This window comes from Culex quinquefasciatus, chromosome 3 (genome assembly GCF_015732765.1).
Source record: "Culex quinquefasciatus strain JHB chromosome 3, VPISU_Cqui_1.0_pri_paternal, whole genome shotgun sequence".
Taxonomy (NCBI): Eukaryota; Metazoa; Arthropoda; class Insecta; order Diptera; family Culicidae; genus Culex; species Culex quinquefasciatus.
This window is the reverse complement of record NC_051863.1, coordinates 59,742,130-59,759,377: the sequence shown is the minus strand read 5'-3', so window position 1 is coordinate 59,759,377 and position 17,248 is coordinate 59,742,130. Positions and strand designations below refer to the sequence as shown.

The 17,248-nt window shown below is 36.9% G+C and overlaps 2 protein-coding genes across 3 annotated transcripts in view; one reads left to right on the top strand and one right to left on the bottom strand.

Annotated features, from left to right (window-relative positions):
- Positions 1-17,248, bottom strand: part of LOC6042278 (WW domain-containing protein tag-325) — a 21,899-nt gene extending 4,651 nt beyond the window's left edge. The window contains exons 1-3 of one of the 2 annotated variants that reach the window (XM_038258820.1): positions 16,799-17,248; positions 410-449; positions 48-351 (exon numbers count right to left, since the gene is read on the bottom strand). In XM_038258820.1, coding sequence (XP_038114748.1) covers positions 48-351; positions 410-449; positions 16,799-16,866 — 412 coding nt within the window. In that variant the 5' untranslated portion in view covers positions 16,867-17,248. Of the gene's footprint in view, positions 1-47; positions 352-409; positions 450-517; positions 759-16,798 lie in introns of those variants that run through there. The other variant, XM_038258819.1, reaches the window with a different exon arrangement.
- LOC6042275 (carboxypeptidase D) overlaps positions 1,985-17,248 on the top strand; it is a 75,515-nt gene continuing 60,251 nt past the window's right edge. Inside the window, exon 1 of the mRNA XM_038258817.1 lies at positions 1,985-2,755. Coding sequence (XP_038114745.1) covers positions 2,279-2,755 — 477 coding nt within the window. The 5' untranslated portion in view covers positions 1,985-2,278. The remainder of the gene's footprint in view (positions 2,756-17,248) is intronic.

Below are 17,248 nucleotides of genomic sequence, written 5' to 3'. Positions count from 1 at the left end.
TGGTTGGTGTCTTAGCTGACTATCTCAACAGATGGCACCACACTTACTTTTGATGATATTTCGCTTCTCGAGCGCTTCCTTGTCTTCGCGCCGCTTCAGCTTCAAATACACCAGCAACTTTCCGGCGGTGAAACTCTTCTGCGAGTCCAGCATGCTGTTGTAGTTCTCCTGCAGTTCCTCGTACGCTTCCTTCAGGTTGCCGTTCTCGGTCTGCAGTCGCACATGGCGGTCCTCCAGGGCTCGATGCTCGCGCTTCAGTGCGTTGTACTTCTCCATCAACTCGTGGTGCTGCGTCTGCAGATATCGGTACTGGTCCAGCACGCTGACACCCGCCGACGATCCCGTCACCGACTGGAAAGTAGAGGTCATGAATCACCGTTCTCAAGAACACTTTAACGGAACTACACACCCTAGACTCGCGGGACGCCGTCGACGACTGCTGACGTGTTCTGAAAGGGTAGAACAAAATAAGCTTTGAGTTCAAACCGTTCCCGAGACTTCCCCCGAATGTAACAACTTCTTCGTTGCGGCAGCCGAACGGTTGGTGAACCCGTCCAAAAAGTTCCTCGGACGCTGCTTCGACGGTGGCTGGTCGGTTCGCGGGCCGTCACGGGAACCGTGTCCGGCCATGGTGAAATGGAACTCTCAAAAGGGTAAGAGTGATAAGCCCTTTCTAGGTGGGTTCCGCGATGACTACCTTTTGGATGTACCGTTCAAAGACTTTCGTACACAAGGCGTCGGCTGTGTTGGAGGGTTTATCTTATCGCGAAACTTAGAAGCGTAAATTTATGCTAGATAGTGATTGGAATTCATTGCGAGGGGTGTGTCGAGTGATGTGAGTGTATTTAATGAAAAAAATCTCGAAACAAAATTTAAAAAAAAATCAACGACAAAATTTTAAGGCCATGCTGATTATGGAAGTGTTAGAAGACTGTCCCGAAATTTGGTTCAATTTGGTTGCCGGAGTTTCGAGTTATAATCGAAAATGTAAACAGCAAGGTGTGTCAAAATAGCACGATCTGACCGGAACTACATTGCATGCAAAGAGTGATAACATTACATGTTGGCAAAAAAATAATCAATGAATCGAAGATTGGTTTTAGTCAGGATAAGACACTAGATTTGACTGACTATGCCTATACGAAGAATCATTGAAAAAACTATTTCCGTTTAAGGATCTATTATGTTTTATTCTTATGAATCCTGGCCAGCTCGGCTGAGCTGTGGCGCATTTTCTCCGAGTTCATCGCAAGCTTCAAGACCTGCAAGATTTGCTTGGATCATCAAGTAACCCTCGTCAGTTGCATGATTTCCAAGTAAAAAGGTTTCAAACAACAAAACAATTTAAAGCCCATATGTGAAAACACCATTTGAAGGACATTTTTAACTTGTGGAATCTAGCAATCTTCATTCATCACTATCACAACTTGTTATTCAATTGTTTAAAAAAAAATCACACTAATCCGCGTTACAAGGTGTTTTGAAGATCTTTGTAACGTACGTAAATTTAGTTTTAAGTGCATCATTGGGGCAAAATAAGTGCCTGTTGAGAAGAAATAAACAACAAAAGAGTGTACCTTTAAAAAAAAGAAGCTTTGGATACCTGCTTCGGAGGAAATCTTGAAATTATGGTAACAGGCATTTGAAAAGTGAAGTGATCGTTGATCTCAAGCATGGTGGAGCTTCACCAGAAGATAACAGAAATATATCTTTAGCAGTGCTTATCTTGACTATCATTAAGGCAAGTTGAAGTCCGTTTTTGAAGAGACTATCCTGAAAATAAATTTGAACGTAATTTGAACGTCGCTACCGCAACATGTTGCTCAGTGATTTAAAAGTCGTCTGATCTGCCCTAACTTCCCGCTACTGAAACACAACTTCTCCAATCAACACTTTTGACATTCCACTTCATCTTCACTTTCTTGTTTTGTTCGCTTCGCGAGAGAGTCACAAGCTTCTCTCTCACATCACACGCTCTCTCTTTTTCCACTGGCAGCTGACAAAATAATTTTTCCTCTTGGTGCCAGAAGTGAAGTGAGTGTCAAACATCCAAACCAGCCCACGTCGTCGAGTCGTCGTTCAGCAAAAAAAAAAAAAAACGTCGGTCCGTCGGAGCAGATTCCGTCGTTCCGGAATTGTTCTTCGCCGCGCGTGGTGCCGTTTTCCCTCCCGTGGAGAACTGGCCTGTTAGTGTGCTCTGGTGAAGAAGTGAGCGTTTTGTGTGTGTCGCGAAATCGTTCCTTTCTCCGGCAAAGAGGGGGGCAACGTAGACACCATAATGGTTCCGCCACAGGGTTGCAAATTATCCGCTGCGCTGGTGATTGGCCTGGCGCTGCTCGGGTTGGTCCGGGGCTTTACGCTTCAGAAGACAGGGCCGATTATCGAGAATGAGTCCTTCCTGGCGAACCCGAGGTACGAATCGAACGAGGAACTTGCCGATCTTTTGGCCCGCCTCCAGAAGGACCACCCCTCGCTGGTGAAGGTCCACTCGATCGGATCTTCGCTGGAGGGACGTCCGCTGCTGGCCGTCGAGATCCGGGCGAACATCGATCGGCCCCGGCAGCTGCTGATGCCGATGTTCAAGTACGTGGCCAACATGCACGGCGACGAGACCATCGGGCGCGAGCTGCTCATCTATCTGGCCCAGTACCTGGTCAACAACTACGACCAAGATCCGGAGATCGGAGCGCTGCTCAACACGACCGACATCTTCCTGATGCCGACGATGAACCCGGACGGGTACCATCGGTCCAAGGTGGGTGGCAGATCTACCATATTGTAGCAAATTTCTCGCGTCAGTCCTATGACGTCACACGGTTGAACTTGATGACGTAGGTCACTGGTCGATGGAGTGGGGTGGGTTAATCAGCCAGAAACGCCGTCCTTGGCGTGGAGGTTAGCGTTCTTTGTTGTGGTGGACAGATTTCGACCAGCCAGTAATAGATTCAATCGATTTGCTAATAAGCGTCATCGTTGGTGTAAACCTACGCAATGAAGTGAGAGTAGGCAGTGTTGTTTGATTGGCTGGGTTATCAGTATCAATGCTGGGAAGTTTGTTTGAGCTATCAAAAAACAGCATTTCTTGGTATGAAGCTTGATTGAGTGAAAGCAATGCGAGCGTATTTCATCACATTGTTATTGTCAAAGTTTACTTATCAGAAAAATGGGGAATTTTTCGGGATTTTGTTTTATCAGTAATGAGTAAGGCATGCTTATAAATTTCTTAAAATCATAGAAATAAAGGCATATTTCAAATCCATTCTCTCAGTTAACATTCAACTCAGAGCAAAACCAGAGATATACACGTCAAAAGCGTCAATCTCCCTTCCACAAACGGCTGTTTTCTCCGCTGAAACTGTATCGACCAGCGGCGGCGGCACCAGTTATAATACACACTTAACCCAAACGCGACTTTCTACCAGCAAAGCATTCAGTTTGGCAGTCCGTCAGTCGGTCAGCTCGGACTTACATAAGTTTGGTGGCACAATGCAAAGCCCCGGCTGCTTTGAGTGACAAGTTGATGAACATTCTTTAGCATTTTTGAAATTTTTTTTTTCGTAAGTAGGTCGGATACCGATGCAAAATAGGCTTTGTTTACCATTGGCAATTACGGCTTTTTGACTTAACCTGCCAAACATACGAGAATTTCCCCTATTAGCCATTTGAATAAATATTTGCGTAAAATTATAAAAAGATAAATTAAATTAACTATCTCCCAGAACACCAGGTAGCAGTTATTGATCAGCCCGCCTGTGTGCTTCTAGCAGATGCGGCGAATGAAGCTAATGTAGGTAATCTCGAAAACACAAAACTTTAAAATTCGATATCTCTGGAACAAAACATATTCATTTCTGTCGATAAGTGATTCTTATGTAAAATTGGCCGGGGAACACGATGGTGAGGTCAAATAAAAAAAATAAGTTGGGGTGTTTTGAGATACGGCCGTTTAAAGTTTTCAATTGCGCAATACAGGTAGAAAAAATAAATTAATCTAAATTTTGATCACGGAAATGGATTCTACGTCCAATTTCCTTCAAAATTGAGTCTAAGACCGACCCTCTAAGATTTCAACAGCCCTGCCAAATTTGAGCAGGATCGGAGAGGGTAATTTTCAAATTTGCACTTTTTCGTGCACAGTTGAGATGGAATGACCCAGATGTAAACAAACTTTGGTTCTCTCCAGGAGTACATATTTTTTTACAAAATAATGACTTCACACTGTAACCAACGAAACTCAAGCTTAGTTATGTTTTCTGAATGATCTGATAACTTTTTTGTGAAAATATCAGTTAAATTCAGGTGTTCCACCATTGTGTGAGGCACAATAACAATCCACAATTATGGAACAGGCATTTTTGAGGCAGTGTTTTGCTGCTCTGAATAAAATAGTCTCAAAATGCAGTTATTTGTTCAAATAGAACTACTTTTACTAGTGAAATAGCAAGAGAATGTCCAAATAAAAACCCTAAAAATAGAAGGGTCGCCATAAAAGATGCATTTGGCATGCTATTGACAAATTATTTGACAGAAAAATCACAAAAGTGTTCCGAATTTGTGGGTGTTCCGAATATGTGGGATGACTGTATTTATAACAAGATTTGTTATTCGCTGTCATGATTTTTTTTGTTATTGGATTGTTATTTCTGTTATTTTAACAGCATTTGTTATTGAAATGGCATGAATTTTGTTATTACCGTCTGCCCGGGGTGTCTAAACATGTCAGCGATTTGCAGCTCTCACAAACACATATAATGCTGGCGCGTCCCCGAACAACACTTGAGAGAGAAGAATATATTCGTGCTCTGTCCCTCACAATGCATCAAGCGTCCATCAGATTCAAGCAATTTTCATGCAGATTCTGATACACTTTCGTGTAGATATGTAGCATAACGATGCGATTGCCGTCTGGGTGGGTTAGGGTGCCCAGAATATGGGACTTTTTCTCAAAACCTCGCTCCACAAGCTGAATAATGTTCCTTGAGCTATTTCAGGACCCTGGGCCAAATATGAGCAAAATTGGTTAACATTTACCCGTTGATACTCGGGGGTTAACTTTGTATGGGAAAAATTGAAAAAAATGTATGGAAAATCCATTTTTCTTACGGTTTGGTCTGCACGGCGCGCTAATTCCATCCAAAGATTACCAAAAGTGAGATTTTCATTGGAAATTTAATGCTCTAAAACTTTGTAGAACATACCAAAGCTGTAAAACTTAATCCTGAAAAGTTATTAGCGATTTAAAAAAGTCATTTTTGTATGAAAAATATTTTTTTCGCCAGCTTTAGGCTCGAGTATCAATGGGTTAATCTCAACCAATTTCGCTCAAAATTTGCACAGATGCTTAAAATAACCCAATAAACCGTTTTCCGCTTTTGGAGCAGGGGTTCATTTTTTCTGGGCACCCTAGGGTGGGTGTATCATCGGGACGATAACAATATTCAATCGTTATAAAAAATATTAGAATTGAACTACCCGGGCAGACGGTAATAACAAAATGTATGTCATTTCAATAACAAATATTGTTTATTCTTCAAAATCCATTTTTGCATAAGAGTTTAATAACAGTTTATGTAATCATGACAAAATTTGTTATTGGTCTGATATTGGTTGAATGCCAAAACAACTTTGGAATAACATTTTTTGTTATGGAAGAATACCTCCAACTGTTATTAGGATTATCAGATTAGTTGTTAAAATAACAAAAAATAATAACAAAGATTTGTTCGAAGAATAACTAAAAATTTTATTAGTCTGTTATTACAATAACAATCCAAAACAAAAATTTCATAACGACAAATAACAAATCTTGTTATAAATAACATAAAATGTTTTTGGTCTAGTATTTTTAAAAATCAAAAAATTTTAATCCCGAGTTATTTCCGTCTGCTCGGGTAACAAGCTATTTTCTCTACGTTTTAATGACTAAAGTGTTTTGAAATGCATTTTACACTAGTTCAGTTGTTTTGCAACGATTAGTTTAAAAATATTTAAGAATTTTTAAAAATACTTGTACCAGCCTGATTTCCTAAAAAGTGTCCTCGTGATTTATGGATGATCCCAATTATAATAATCAATCATCCAAATAGTCAGACTTCCAAAATTCAACTTCATTTCACTGTTATGTTGGTTTTATCGTTACTTTAGGTATGTGATATCCACATCTGTGATCGGGAAGCTTTTTATATTTTTGCATCTTATGTGATTTTTTAAATATCAAAAAATCGTTAAAGACTTAAAAAGTAGATAAAAGCAAAACACTAAATTCCAATGAACCTATTTTCATTGTATTTGGCTTTTGGCTATTTTAGAATACTCCTCAATTTTAAATGAAATGAATTAATTTAATTAAAAATTGATAAAATTTTGGTTTTGTACCCATTTTTTACTATTTTTAAAGAGTAAAAAGGGGCGAGTGGGGTTAGGATGAACTTTATTTACTGTATTAATAAATTTAATTTAATTGAATACAATAAAAAGAGTTTCATGTTTAGGATAATAAGTGCAGAATTCTAGGTTTACCTTAGTGAGGAAAGCAAGATAAATGCATTTTTGTATTTAAAAAGAAATATATTTTATCTCATGAAATTTGTCGATTTTTCTCTGCGTTTTGCCATCCTCACTGAGGTAGGGCTATAATCCTGCTCTAAAAATGAACTTTTTATTAAAAGCTCGAAGACCCACCTTCATGTACACATATCGACTCAGAATCGAAAACTGAACAAATGTTTGTATGTGTATGTGTGTGTATTGAATTGTTTGAAGTTTCCATAACTAGTTCAAAAGTTATGTATACAAATGTGTTTTCACATATCTCCGAATCTCATTTATATGCATGTAAACGATGTCCGGATCCATCATCCGACCCATCGTTGGTTAGGTAATCGAGAGACCTTCCCAACGAGTCCACAAAATTGAAGATCTGGCAACCCTGTCTCGAGTTATGGCCACTTAAGTTATATCTGTGTACTTATTTTTCTGGATCTAAAAAAATAGCTAAAATATGTGTCCAAGCCACTCATATTACCGATTGTTGGTAAAAAATGAGGAAGGCATCAACCACATAGGTGGATTAAGTTAGTTTTTGTTTTGATGTTATTCCGTCAATTCAACAGAAATGGAATTAAAATTCAATTTGAAATTGTAATTTAAATTATTTAAAATAAAATATGTTAGCTGTGACAATCAATCTCGTTTTTCAGAAATATATTTTATATTTTATGAGACCGTTGCAAATATTTTTTGAAGTTTATGTCTCTTGACTCTGACCAAAGTCGGGAGGGGGAAGGGGACAAAAAATAAAGAAATATGAAAATTGAAAAAAAACAAGCCAAGGAATTAACATTTGAATGAAAAAGTGTTTAAATAGTAGTTTATGCAACAAGTTGCAAAAAGAGGTTTTTTTTTCTGAGTTCAATTAGTTGGGTGGTGACGCGCGGTCAATTATGTGGCATTGTGTGTGAAAAGAAAAGAATTTTATTTCGTGTTTCATCCTGGTTGGCTTGCCCACAAGCAGAAGAAAATCAGTTCAATTAGTTGGGTGGTGACGCGCGGTCAATTATGTGGCATTGTGTGTGAAAAGAAAAGAATTTTATTTCGTGTTTCATCCTGGTTGGCTTGCCCACAAGCAGAAGAAAATCAGTTCAATTTGTTGGGTGGTGACGCGCAATCAATTATGTGGCATTATGTGGCATTGTGTGTGAAAAGAAGAGAATTTTATTTCGTGTTTCATCCTGGTTGGCTTGCCCACAAGCAGAAGAAAATCAGTTCAATTTGTTGGGTGGTGACGCGCGGTCAATTATGTGGCATTGTGTGTGAAAAGAAAAGAATTTTATTTCGTGTTTCATCCTGGTTGGCTTGCCCACAAGCAGAAGAAAATCAGTTCAATTTGTTGGGTGGTGACGCGCGGTCAATTATGTGGCATTGTGTGTGAAAAGAAAAGAATTTTATTTCGTGTTTCATCCTGGTTGGCTTGCCCACAAGCAGAAGAAAATCAGTTCAATTAGTTGGGTGGTGACGCGCGGTCAATTATGTGGCATTGTGTGTGAAAAGAAAAGAATTTTATTTCGTGTTTCATCCTGGTTGGCTTGCCCACAAGCAGAAGAAAATCAGTTCAATTAGTTGGGTGGTGACGCGCGGTCAATTATGTGGCATTGTGTGTGAAAAGAAAAGAATTTTATTTCGTGTTTCATCCTGGTTGGCTTGCCCACAAGCAGAAGAAAATCAGTTCAATTTGTTGGGTGGTGACGCGCGGTCAATTATGTGGCATTGTGTGTGAAAAGAAAAGAATTTTATTTCGTGTTTCATCCTGGTTGGCTTGCCCACAAGCAGAAGAAAATCAGTTCAATTAGTTGGGTGGTGACGCGCGGTCAATTATGTGGCATTGTGTGTGAAAAGAAAAGAATTTTATTTCGTGTTTCATCCTGGTTGGCTTGCCCACAAGCAGAAGAAAATCAGTTCAATTTGTTGGGTGGTGACGCGCGGTCAATTATGTGGCATTGTGTGTGAAAAGAAAAGAATTTTATTTCGTGTTTCATCCTGGTTGGCTTGCCCACAAGCAGAAGAAAATCAGTTCAATTTGTTGGGTGGTGACGCGCGGTCAATTATGTGGCATTGTGTGTGAAAAGAAAAGAATTTTATTTCGTGTTTCATCCTGGTTGGCTTGCCCACAAGCAGAAGAAAATCAGTTCAATTTGTTGGGTGGTGACGCGCAATCAATTATGTGGCATTATGTGGCATTGTGTGTGAAAAGAAGAGAATTTTATTTCGTGTTTCATCCTGGTTGGCTTGCCCACAAGCAGAAGAAAATCAGTTCAATTTGTCGGGTGGTGACGCGCGGTCAATTATGTGGCATTGTGTGTGAAAAGAAAAGAATTTTATTTCGTTTTTCATCCTGATTGGCTTGCTCAAGTCCTTCCTACATCATCGTTGATCGGAAGGCACGACGTCGTGTGAAATGTTGCATTAAAATAAGTTTAAGTGTTACTGTAAATGACTGTAAAAAAGTCCTTCTTATATCATCAATGTCGTATGGGTAATCGTGATGAAAAATTACATTTATTCAGTATTTAAATACCTGTGCGCGAGTGTTTTGGTGTGCTAATTAGAAAGACCTTCCCATAGCATCGTTGCTCGGAAGGCTCGCCGACGGGTTTGTTATGAAAGTCCTCCCCATAGCATCGTAGCTCGGGAGGCATCGAAAAGCCAATACCTTATCCTACTAACCAAAAAAAAATAATCACGTGATGCTTGAAGGAGATGCTGTGGATTCAACGGTCTCAAGCGGTATCAACAAGTATATAGCGAAAAACTATGTGCTTGATGAGTCTGCAACTTCAACTATCGGACTAACATTCCTCCCTTTTGTTGAACTGCAGGCTTCTTGGGAGGGCGCCGGTATTGACTAATAAAGTCGGGGTCTTCAGGGGTTAAACAGTGAACGGATGGTTGGCTCCCACTGATCATTTTTGATTCATTGTTTAACTTCAGCTGATCTGTCAATAACGGAGTAGCAGCTCATTGGCAGTCAACCATGCTCATGCTCATGCTCATGCTCATGCTCAAGTTGCAAAAAGAGGTTTTTTTCAGCACGAGTCGTACATTTATCCAACGAGGTTCACCGAGTTGGATAAATACGAAGAGTGCTGAAAAAATCAAGTTTTGCAACGAGTTCCATACAACATTTTTTGCAATTCCAATAAACACACACTGAGTGAAATTTTATGTCAAATTTTCATGTATTTTGTCAATAAATCGTTGAAATCAAAAAAATGTTGAAAAGTGTTACTTTTCGAAACAAGTGCTGAAAAGTTCAATTTTTCAGCACCCATTTGAGTGCTGAAAAGTAGGACTTTTCAGCATTTATTTTGAAAAGTGTTGCTATTCGATTCTGTTATTTTTGGTACAAAAAAGTAGGCTATTTCGTCGTTCAAGAATGACAGGAAAAGTAAGTAATTTCACGACGGAATTGCAAAAAAAACATTTTACACCTGCACAGTTGTTTTGCAATCATTAGTTTTCATAATATCCATGTATTGAAGAAATTTTTTACATTGGAATTTCTCAAAAAAAATAGCATATTTTTTTATCGATCTCAGACATGCTAATATGATTTGCCCCCTGATTTTTCGAACCGTTTTTGAATCATTCCCAGTTCCTGAGGGGAACACCCTTGAAGAGTATTGGTGCCGGCATTTACAACGCGGATTCAGTGGCAGTTTTCAACTCAACTAATGTTAACATGTTAAGGTTAATGTTAACATTCCATAGGTCGCCTTCCTAAGGTGTCGTTGATAAGGTCCAGCTTGTGACGATGCACTACCTTCCCTTTACTAAGCAATCGAATCCAGAAGAGAAACGATCGTCAGTTATGTTGGTCCGAGCCAGGGTTTGAACCCCGATCTACCACTTACGAGGCGGAAGCGTTACCACTAGGCTACACGGAAAAAAAAGTGTTCCGGAAATCATGCAAATCGTACCATGAAATCGTGAATATCGCGATTTTTGCTTTACGAATTTTTGAACTATGCATATTGGGCACGAATTATCCAGGAATCGTGAATAAATATGCATGACTTTCCATGGCCGATTTCACTCGTAAACGTGAATAATGTTCATGATTTCATGAAATAGATGCATGTAGTCGTGAAAAATATTCACGATTTTATGAATAAAAATTCATGATTACGGTCGAAAAAATATACATCGTGAATAAAAATTCATGATTTCATGCATAAAATTCATGAAATCGTGAATTTTTATGAATTCGTGCACTAAATTCATGAGTTCTGGAATATTTTTATGATTTATTTTTGAAGGCGTAAAAAAATTCGAGATATCATGTATAAACTTCATGAAATCATGCATAAATTTCATGAATTCGTGATTTTTTTTTATGAATTCATGAATTTAATTCACGTTTACGAGTATATTCGGGCATGTCTAATCATGCATATTTATTCACGGCTACTGGTTTATTCGTGCCCAATATGCATAGTTCAAAAATTCGTAAAGTAAAACTCATAATATTCACGATTTCATGGTACGATTTTCACAATTTCCGAATTACTTTTTCTGTTCATTTACCATATTGTTCCACTGGGTGCAAATATCGGAATTGACAAGGAACCCTGTTTTGTGAAAAACGGAGGACATTTTATGTATTGCCAATGTACTCTGGCCCCACCTGGCCACTTTGGAACTGGTCACCGGTTCCCGGTGGTCACTGGGGACAATTTGGAATGTGCAAGGAACCCTGTCATGTGACATATCAAAATTCATGAAATTCAAATCTTTGGCCATTTTAAGTGATGCCAACGTACTCTGGCCCCACTTGGCCACTTTGGAACCGGTCACCGCTTACCGGTGGTCACTGGGGACATTTTGGAATGTGCAAGGAACCCTGTCTTGTGGCATATCAAAATTCATGAAATTTAAAACTATGGCCATTGTATGTGATTCCAATGTACTCTGGCCCCACTTGGCCACTTTGGAACCGGTCACCGGTTACCGGTGGTCACTAGGGACATTTTGGAATGTGCAAGGAACCCTGTCTTGTGACATATCAAAATTCATGAAATTTAAAACTGTGGCCATTGTATGTGATGCCAATGTACTCTGGCCCCACTTGGCCACTTTGGAACCGGTCACCGGTTACCGGTGGTCACTAGGGACATTTTGGAATGTGCAAGGAACCCTGTCTTGTAACATATCAAAATTCATGAATTTTAAAACTGTGGCCATTGTATGTGATGCCAATGTACTCTGGCCCCACTTGGCCACTTTGGAACCGGTCACCGGTTACCGGTGGTCACTAGGGACATTTTGGAATGTGCAAGGAACCCTGTCTTGTAACATATCAAAATTCATGAATTTTAAAACTGTGGCCATTGTATGTGATGCCAATGTACTCTGGCCCCACTTGGCCACTTTGGAACTGGTCACCGGTTCCCGGTGGTCACTGGGGACATTTTGGAATGTGCAAGGAACCCTGTCTTGTGACATATCAAAATTCATGAAATTTAAAACTGTGGTCATTGTATGTGATGCCAATGTACTCTGGCCCCACTTGGCCACTTTGGAACCGGTCACCGGTTACCGGTGGTCACTAGGGACATTTTGGAATGTGCAAGGAACCCTGTCTTGTAACATATCAAAATTCATGAATTTCAAAACTGTGGCCATTGTATGTGATGCCAATGTACTCTGGCCCCACTTGGCCACTTTGGAACTGGTCACCGGTTCCCGGTGGTCACTGGGGACATTTTGGAATGTGCAAGGAACCCTGTCTTGTGACATATCAAAATTCATGAAATTTAAAACTGTGGTCATTGTATGTGATGCCAATGTACTCTGGCCCCACTTGGCCACTTTGGAACCGGTCACCGGTTACCGGTGGTCACTAGGGACATTTTGGAATGTGCAAGGAACCCTGTCTTGTGACATATCAAAATTCATGAAATTTAAAACTGTGGCCATTGTATGTGATGCCAATGTACTCTGGCCCCACTTGGCCACTTTGGAACCGGTCACCGGTTACCGGTGGTCACTAGGGACATTTTGGAATGTGCAAGGAACCCTGTCTTGTGACATATCAAAATTCATGAAATTTAAAACTGTGGCCATTGTATGTGATGCCAATGTACTCTGGCCCCACTTGGCCACTTTGGAACCGGTCACCGGTTACCGGTGGTCACTAGGGACATTTTGGAATGTGCAAGGAACCCTGTCTTGTGACATATCAAAATTCATGAAATTTAAAACTGTGGCCATTGTATGTGATGCCAATGTACTCTGGCTCCATCTGGCCATCTTGGAACTGATTACCGGTCACTGCGGAAGAATTCTAAATTTACAAAGGTCCCAGTTATGTGATGTTCAAAAATGCCTTAAATAAATGAAAAATACAATCATAACTTTAGTAAAACCAACATTCAAAACTTGACATGAGCATTTCGGAAACGTTTATTGGGTACCGATCGTTTCTATACAAAAATACAACAAAAACTTTAATTAAATACAAAAAGACCTAAGGGATTTCATGTGCAGTCCAGACTCGATTGTCTGATTGTCTGAGTGCATAATAGAATAATCGATAATTCGTATAATTAAGCCATTATTTTTTGTCTCATTAAGAACTCCAGTTACAATAAAGTGATTAATTACAATAATGGGATTTTTTTTTGTTAATGCAGATGATCAAACACTTTAATTTGACGAAAATAGATTCATAGAGAGTTGAATTGAAAATTTGAAAAATAAAAAAAAACACCGAAATAAAATACTCAACATATCAACAAATCTTAAAATCTTAAAATACTTAAAAACTCAAACTATTCAAAATAGGCAAAATAAATTAAATACTTCAAAAACTCAAAATATTTTACGCAAAATACATAAAATAAATAAAATCAAAATGCTTAAAATAAAGAGGCCAAAATGGTTCAACTCTTAACTTAAAATAATTAAAAACTTGAAAACTTAAAATACTTAAAATACTTTAAAATACTTAAAATACTTAAAATACTTAAAATACTTAAAATACTTAAAATACTTAAAATACTTAAAATACTTATACTTAAAATACTTAAAATACTTACTTAAAATACTTAAAATACTTAAAATACTTAAAATACTTAAAATACTTAAAATACTTAAAATACTTAAAATACTTAAAATACTTAAAATACTTAAAATACTTAAAATACTTAAAATACTTAAAATACTTAAAATACTTAAAATACTTAAAATACTTAAAATACTTAAAATACTTAAAATACTTAAAATACTTAAAATACTTAAAATACTTAAAATACTTAAAATACTTAAAATACTAAAATACTTAAAATACTTAAAATACTTAAAATACTTAAAATACTTAAAATACTTAAAATACTTAAAATACTTAAAATACTTAAAATACTTAAAATACTTAAAATACTTAAAATACTTAAAATACTTAAAATACTTAAAATACTTAAAATACTTAAAATACTTAAAATACTTAAAATACTTAAAATACTTAAAATACTTAAAATACTTAAAATACTTAAAATACTTAAAATACTTACTTAAAATACTTAAAATACTTAAAATACTTAAAATACTTAAAATACTTAAAATACTTAAAATACTTAAAATACTTAAAATACTTAAAATACTTAAAATACTTAAAATACTTAAAATACTTAAAATACTTAAAATACTTAAAATACTTTAAATACTTTAAATACTTGAAATACTTAAAATACTTGAAATACTTAAAATCCTTAAATTACTTAAAATACTTAAAATACTTAAAAATACTTAAAATACTTAAAATACTTAAAATACTTAAAATACTTATAATACTTAAAATACTTAAATAAATTAAAATACTTTAAATACTTAAAATACTTTAAATACATAAAATACTCAAAATACTTCAAATACTTTAAATATGTTAAATACTTTAAAAAGTAATTAGCTACAATATTAAAATTATTAACATACTTAACATACTTTAAAGAACATCTTTCAAAGGCTTAAAAAACTTGAAATACTTAAAAAATTTAAAACCTGGAAAAATAATTGAAATACTTAAAAACTTTAAAAACATAGAATATTAAAATACCTGAAAAAATGAAAATACTTAAAATCACACCTTAAAAAAATGAATATTTCAAATACTTAAAATATTTGAAATACTTGAAATATTAAAATACCTAGAAAAAATTAAATGCTTAAAATTATTTAAATACTTAACAAATTTTAAACACTTCAATAATTTCAAATACTTGAAATGATTAAAAGCTTTAAAAACATATAATATCAAAATACCTTAACAAATGAATATACTTAAAATCATTAGCATATTAAACATACTTCAAAAATAAATATTTCAAATACTTAACATATTTTTAAAACTTATACAATATTAAAATACCTAGAAAAAAATAAATGCTTAAAATTATTTAAATACTCAACAAACTTTAAACACTTTTAATATTTAAAATACTTGAAATACTTAAAAACTTTTAAAAGTCACAATATGGAAAAAAATACCTAAATTCATTAGCATATTTAACATACCTCAAAATAATAGTAATTCAAAAAACTTATTATACATTACAAAATTAAAGTACCTAAGAAAATATAATTGCTTAAAATGCTTAAAAAAAGCTTATGCTTACAATATTAAAATCATTAAAATTATTAACATACTTTACCTGTCCCCATTTCTAGCTCAAAACAAATCGCCGAAATGTCACTCAGCGCATCCACGGGAACCAATAAAAAAACGGGATTTTTTCGTTTCCAAAACCAAAACAAACCTAACAGTCTGTCACACGCGTAGAATGCCCCGAAAATTGACAGAAAACCGAAATCCCTACGAGTCCGCGACCAAGAAACTGTCACACGCGGAGATAAAACACGGGAACAGTCTTATGGACCATGTTCCCTTTGATTCGGCAATCAAAACAAACACGCGAACCAACCGGGAACTGTTCTGTCTTTTGCAGATTGTCCTCACTCTTACCTTGTTACTCCTCCTGCCGCTCGGTCCTCCTCCCGCGTTCTGTCCTCCTCCTGCCGCCCGGTCCTCTTCCTGCAACTTGGTCCTCCTCCTGCTAGCTCTTGGCTCCGTTGCCATTTCCAACGGAACGGCCGCAGATCTTTTCCCGGTTCCGGTGGACAGCACCTCTAAATCCCGGGTCCACAAATCACGGTCACTTTCACCGGCAAACACAACAAACAGGACACGACAAGTCACAACGCGATTGACTTCGTGGCTAATAAACACGCGGCTGAACTGGCAAGCGAAAAACAAACTTGACAGTTCGAGCGAAACTGTTCTTGATTGATCAAGATCACTCGTCATAAACATGGATAAAAATTCATAAACCCATGAATGTTATGCACGAATTCATGCATTTTATTCATGAAATCATGTAAACTTTCATGAAATCATGAAAAACATGATTCATAAATTCGCGAATAAAATTTTACGGCGTAAAATTTACGCATGCATAAATAATCGTAAAATCATGAATATTTTTCATGAATTCATGAAGTTTAGTCATGACTTCATGTAAATCAGTCATGAAATCATGAATAGTGATATGCATGATTTCATGAAGGAAAATTCATGAATATTCGTAAAAATATTTTAGCCATGAATAAAATTCATAAATTCGTGCATTTTTATGCACGATTTCATGAATAAAATTCATGAAATCATGAAAGGTATCACGAAATCATGCACAAATTTATTCACGAATTCATGAATCGAAATTCACGATTTCTCGCACACTTTTTTTCCGTGTACGTGACTCAGTCCGTTTTTGGGGCGACATAAACTTTGAAAAATATTTGCAATGGCCTTATGATATTTTTTGTGTACAAATTTTGGTCGTCTGCGTATTTTATCAATGTATAATAGATGTGTTAGACAAATAATTACAATTTTTATATCAAAAAAAATTCTGCGGATGTATATTTTTAATCAAAGATGCTCTATGGCCATGGCCTGATGGATGCTTATCAAGTAATTTAAGTTGGATATTATTCTTTGAACTGCCCTCGACTCTGACCAGTGACTCATATTGTTTGAAACAAGTCTTTAAGTTCAACAGTAACTTGATTTCTTTACATTAAGAATAATCTTGAACAGAAAAATTAAAAAAGAACTGAAATGACATGACACATGAACTAGTCGATAAATTGAAGAAAACAATTGCTCAAACATCAAATAAAGTAAGCGAACAAAATAATGGTCACCCAAAAAACATGTGACACTCAAAGGGCCAGTCCCGGCACCTACCTTTTGGTCGATCCCAGCTTAGCGGTGCTGTTCTTGTTCCTCCAGCGGCGGCATGTTCTCTTGAACATTGTGGCCGATGGTTTTGTTGTTCAACACGAATTGTTATGCGAAAAATAAACCCGTTGCAAATCACCTAATACCGGACCGTTCAATGCCCTGTGTCAGTGCACTGGGTCAAACTTTCACTGCTGTGATCACTGCGGCAGGTTCTTTTCGCAATTTTCCGTAGTGCCCTGGGTTCCGGTTTCCGAAGCCGCACGTGTGTTGGCTGTGTGAAAAAGCCACCCAAGCGTAACACTTCTGCAGTGAGGAGAATGGGATTTTTTTAAACAAACAAATTAGCTGTGCGGACAATTTAGGGCAGCGCGAGAACGCGACAAACTGAACGAGTTGAAACATCTACTGCAGAACTCGACCCGACGGGAGAAAAGTACGGGCACTTTGAACGAC